Genomic DNA, 5,828 nt, shown 5'->3' on the forward strand with positions numbered 1-5,828 from the left:
TTAGAACATCTCTCTCAGTTATTCCTCTTCTCTCTCTCTCTCTCTCTTCTTTATACACAGTGCAATCTGTATCCGTTGCGCTTTCCCACTTTAATTCGCGGCACCGGATTCACCTTTCCTTAACGCTCACCGACTCCGAAGAAATTTTCAAATGCTGGGACCGTAATCACCTTCTCTCCTTCTTCTTCACACAGTCTCTCACATTCCAATCTAGCTGCCGGAGAAAATGGCGGTTTCCGGCGATAATCAAAGCTCTACCGGTTTTTTTAGCTCAAAAACTCCAATACTAGGACTTCCACTCTATGTCGTAATCGCAGCCACGGTTGCCATTATGGTTACGGTCTTCTTCCTGATCTTCCTGTTTCTCCGTTTGAATCGGCCTTCCAGGAGACGTCGAGTTCTCGTGGAGCAGGGCTCTAGGTTGTTGCCGTTGGTGAAGAAGGAGATATCCGAAATCGGAACTCGCGACCGTGGTCAGATTGGTAGAACAGATGCGTTTGCGGATAAGGTGAAAGAGACGAAAGGTTTGAGAGTAGATGCGCAGAAAGTTAGTGCAATTGAGTCTGAGGAGATAAAAGGGAGTTCAGGGAGCGGGTCCAGTACGAGTCGGAGCGAGTCATCATCGGCTCTGTCATCGTCTACTGACGGCTCGAACATCGGGTGGGGCAGGTGGTACAGTTTGAGAGAGCTTGAGATGGCGACCAACAGATTCTCGACCGACAATGTGATCGGTGAAGGAGGATATGGTGTTGTATATAGAGGTGTTTTACCCGACGGTTCTGTAGTGGCGGTGAAGAGTCTGCTAAACAACAAGTGAGTCTTAAATCTCAGTTTATTCAGTCTAATCTAAATTCTTAGCTCATTTGTAAGATACAAACTTACAAAGTCACCTCTAATAAGAAACGCATGAAACTGCATCCGTCATACCTGTCAAGCTGCATTTTAGGTGTTTGTGTTTTTGTTTATTTCAATATTTTGGACCAGAAATTTTTGTTTTCTTCTTGTTTATCGAGATCATTAAAACTAATTCGTTTTTTTTGCATTTCTTTTCCGGATAATCTTTTGAACAAAAGAATGTCCATGCTTCGTAGATCCGGATTTTATGTATTCTCACATGACTAATTACATTAAACAAAAATAAAGTTCAACTCTCTTTTCCTCTTTATTCCTTTTTTGTTATTTTCTATCCTTACTTGATTACTCTCCTACTTTCTTTTCCATTGGCTCTCTGTCTCTCTGTGGCCTTTGTTGCGTTTTGTTAATGTCTACATCTACTCGATGCCATACCGCTCAAGCGATGGGCTAACACGCACTTGTATTTATTTCAAAACTCAAAAGTCCAATGCATGTGGGTGACATGATTTGGACTGCAAAAGCTACTTGAATTACCGCAATGTCCTTTCTGCTTTGAATAGACTACCTAAAGTAGTTCAGCTGGTAAAAAATCTAGTTAGGCCCCTAAATTCTACTTTCACTGTCATTTCTACACTCTGTTGTTTACTCGTTAGTAATGCCGTGCATTAAAGAAATTGAAAGCTGTGCATAGGCTTGTGTAATGCCACTGGTTGTGAGATGCAAAAAATAGAATTACCCAGGCTATTATGTCTCTGTTATTCCTGTTTAATATTCAGGGACTTCGACTTTCATTTGATTAGGCTACATTAAATCCTCCAGGTAAAAAAACATTGCACCTATAGCAGTTGAGGGTTGATTTGGAGTGGGAGTGCTTACTCTTACCTAACTTTTGACGTTTCTTCCTTGGAATTATTTTTTTCTGTGAACTTCTATGACTAGTCACATTTTTCTCTCTGTTTCCTTGGTACTAATAGTAGTTGAGGGTTGATATGGAGTAAGAGGGCATACTAGACCACCTAACTTTTCTTGTATTACATTAAATTTGGCATATACATTTTCGGAATTCCATTGCTAACTACATTCATTTTTTTTTCTGGGTGTCCATAGGGGCCAGGCAGAAAAGGAGTTCAAGGTGGAAGTGGAGGCCATTGGCAAAGTAAGACATAAAAACCTTGTTGGTCTGCTTGGTTATTGTGCTGAAGGCACCCAAAGGTACTTTCTCTTGACCTGTTGGTGTTGAAAGCTCAGTGGCGCACTTATCATATTGGAATATATCACATATTCACATCATTTACTATTCCACCAGGTTACTTGTGTATGAGTATGTTGATAATGGCAATTTGGAGCAGTGGCTACATGGTGATGTAGGGCCTGTTAGCCCTCTAACCTGGGATATTCGGATGAAAATTGCAATTGGGATTGCTAGAGGGTAAGAAATCTTTTCTTGCCGTCTAGGAAGATTCTCATTTTTTTTGAATGCTACTGAGTCTATCACATTGTAGTATCTGTTCATCTATACTTTCTCAACCTGTTGAAGCACAAAGAGCCAACAACACCTCCACTGAGGCTTGATCTCATGACCTCCCATATGGGAGAGTCACTATATGCCATTTGAGCACAAGGTGCTTGGCAGAAGATTCTCATTTTCATCTTAGCATATAACCACAACATCATTTTACTATTCCACAAGAGATGTATCTCTTCTAGCATTTATTTTTTTTCTGTACATTGCTTTTGAAGCTATACATAGCAATTTAAACAATCCTTCCACATTTCTGCAAAGCAGTTGTCAGTATAAGAAGAAAGATTTCATCTACTTGTTCTGGATAAGAGTATAGTTATTTCCTTCTATTAATGTATTGATATTACATTCAGTTATTACGCAAGCTTGTATGATTTCTTTCTTGCTGGAAATACTTTTTAGCTGCTCCATGTATATTTTGAATTGCATTGCTCTGCAGCCTCTGCTTTCTCTTATTCTTCCTGTTCTTTTCACCTAAACTCCAATTTTCTGTGGCAGACTTGCCTATTTGCATGAAGGTTTGGAACCCAAAGTTGTACATCGTGATGTAAAGTCGAGTAATATTCTCTTGGATAGAAAATGGAATGCCAAAGTATCAGATTTTGGGCTCGCCAAGCTGCTAGGACCAGAGAAAAGCTATGTGACCACCCGTGTTATGGGAACCTTTGGGTTTGTTCCTTCTCCTAATTCCTATTTATTTGTTACTAAATGCTATCTAAAGCTGAAGTACATCATCCATCTATATGGTTTGTGCTAATCATTTGCACATGCTTATTACTGCAGATATGTTTCACCTGACTATGCCAGTACTGGAATGCTTAATGAGGGCAGTGATGTGTATAGTTTTGGTGTTTTGCTCATGGAAATTGTTACAGGAAGAAGTCCGGTTGATTATTCCAGACCACCTGGAAAGGTAAGACTAGTTTTCCCTTATCAAATCTCAATCTCTCCCTGTCCTTAAATTAAAAAAAAAAAAATACAAAGAAATGGGAAAATAATGCAAACCATTTTTGGGTTGGGGAAATATCATGAACTTGATTCACAAATGGAAATATGTTTTTGACATTATTCTTACTTTTCTGAACTCCAGATGAACTTAATTGACTGGTTTAAAGGAATGGTAGCAAATCGCCAGGCAGAGGAATTGGTTGATCCCCTAATTGAAGTTCACCCTCCTCCAAGAGCCCTCAAACGGGTATTGCTGGTTTGCCTTCGGTGTATAGATATGGATGCCAACAAGCGACCAAAGATGGGACAAATAGTCACTATGCTAGAGGCTGATGAATTCCCTTTCCGTTCTGTAAGCTATCCATTCCCCTTACTTTCGGTTCAAAATTTCAACTGAAGTATTCTGATGTTAATCAACACTAACTGCTTTGCATCAGCTTTTTGCTGTCTGTCAGCATGTGTTTATAACCTTTAGCTGTGGGTAGTATAAAACTTGGAGGTGTCAGTGTCACCATACTGTGTAGGACATAATAAAATGAATTGTCACTAGGAAGCAAATATTTCGAGACGTAAATAGCAAGCAATCATCTTACTTTTTAGATGATCAAGCACATGGATTGAATGTGATGGGACCAAAGTGATAAAAGGATGGCGTTTGTACTATTGAGTGTGCTGGAAAGTGGAAACCCAATATGCAGTGAATTCCTTGGCATGCTGCAACAATCTACTGAAACCATACAAGAAAGCAACAGAATTATATACACTACACTACAGAGCAACTTGATAGATACTGAGATTTGCCTGATATTGACAGTAAACCGAATAAAATATACTGCAACTTGATGTTTTTATGTTTATCATCCAATTAACCGAACTCATTATGCAGGAGCATCGTTCCTCCAGAGAAACTGCTCCTCTCCATCCACGTGCCCCTGGGGTAATAAAAGAGACCAGTTAACTCTCAAGAACGCAGTGGCTGATGATGAGGAACAAAAATCTGGCAATAGATGATAATTTGGGAAAGGGTGGTGGTATACGAGTTTTGTAGTGAATTTAATATATATGTATATTCTTTGCAGCAGTTTTTCAGTAATCCCTCCCCATTGTGTTACAGTAAAAACAAATATTTGTATCTTGATCTGTGTTATAAAGCGTCGTCTCAGTAGGGTGAAATCTTGTTGATATAAGCTTAGTTACATTACAGTTCTTTCCAAGGCCAATAAAATATAGTATATTCTTTACTATAGTTGTGCTCATTGCCTGCTTCTTCATTTGTGGCAATCCCTTCTTTACAGACGGTTCATGGCAGCCATTGCCGGAAAGCTTTGGAGACGGCCGCGGTGGCGCGGGAGAGAAGACGGGAGGAGGCGACTCCAGTGAAGCTGGGGAAAAAGGGATTGCCACAAAAGTGTGAAGCTGTGGCAATCCCTTCTTTAATCGAAGACTATTAAATTTTTATTATTTACAAAAGTCGTGCTCAACTGTCAGAAAACATATTTTGAATAAAAAATTTAATATCAAATGAATTTAATTTTATATAATGGCATTTACTCGTTTTAAGAGTGCATTATATTATTTAATTAGGTCTAAAAGTGTGTTCCTAGTAATTTTCAATTGATTTGACAGTAGTGAATCCAGATTACTTTATTTCATGGATGATGATGAGAGCAGCACGCGAAGCACTTATCAGGCTCCTTATCGCACATGGATGGTTTTTTTTTCTTTGGGTGGTAAGGAAAATAAAAGATGAAAGAACTGCACTTAAAGCAACCTCATTAATTTTATTGACTTAGAGCAACCTCGTATAATTTTATTGACATTGCTATATTTATTTAAATTTCTAAAACAATTTGATAATAGTTAATACTTACAATAATCTTCCAAGTTCCAAGTATGGTGACAATGTCACCCGTGGTCCACAAGTTTTGAAACAACCCAATTGATCCTCTGTTTACCCTAACAAGGTACACATGTCATTTTGTTGTTTTCCTTCAAGCTTTCTAGTGATTGGCAAAGGATTGAAAACTAAAGTTAATGGAAAAATGACTTTAAATCAAAGGGAAAATAACTTGATTTTCTTGGAAAACAATTTACCTTTTACGGGAGAAGTCATTTTCCAGTGCCACACACGACAGTCTTCATTTCCCATCTCTTATTCATTTCCTTACTACCATAGAAAGTCTTCAATCCTTCATCTTCTTGTCACCAACAACTAGCAATCGCCTCCATCGAAAACATGTGAAAACTAGAGCCGCTGCAAGAAACATGTGGAAACCAGTTGGGTTTCTACATCAAAAACTATGTTGGTTTTCGACACTAGCTTCCGCATCAGAAACCAGAAACCATTGCTCTGATTTCTGGCTTCAGAAAACATGTTGTTGTTGTTGTTATTATTATTATTATTATTATTTATTATTTATATAAATAACATTTATTTTTCTTTATATATATATATATATATATATATATATATATATATATATATATATATATATATATATAT

General features: G+C 38.0%; 1 protein-coding gene across 2 annotated transcripts; it reads left to right on the forward strand.

The window, feature by feature from the left end:
• LOC115998528 (probable receptor-like serine/threonine-protein kinase At4g34500) lies at positions 1–4,881 on the forward strand. 2 transcript variants are annotated; one of them, XM_031238115.1, is made up of 7 exons: positions 1–813; positions 1,963–2,067; positions 2,162–2,284; positions 2,876–3,046; positions 3,161–3,290; positions 3,468–3,677; positions 4,621–4,881. In XM_031238115.1, exons 1-7 carry the CDS (start codon positions 227–229, stop codon positions 4,774–4,776), a joined length of 1,482 nt encoding a protein of 493 aa, XP_031093975.1. In that variant the 5' UTR covers positions 1–226; the 3' UTR covers positions 4,777–4,881. The 2 variants fall into 2 exon arrangements, with proteins under 2 accessions (XP_031093975.1, XP_031093984.1); XM_031238124.1 differs by lacking the exon at positions 4,621–4,881 and adding an exon at positions 4,212–4,566 and having other exon boundaries at positions 4–813.
• The last annotated feature ends 947 nt before the right edge of the window (positions 4,882–5,828 follow it).

The sequence above is a fragment of the Ipomoea triloba genome, chromosome 1, assembly GCF_003576645.1.
Source record: "Ipomoea triloba cultivar NCNSP0323 chromosome 1, ASM357664v1".
Taxonomy (NCBI): Eukaryota; Viridiplantae; Streptophyta; class Magnoliopsida; order Solanales; family Convolvulaceae; genus Ipomoea; species Ipomoea triloba.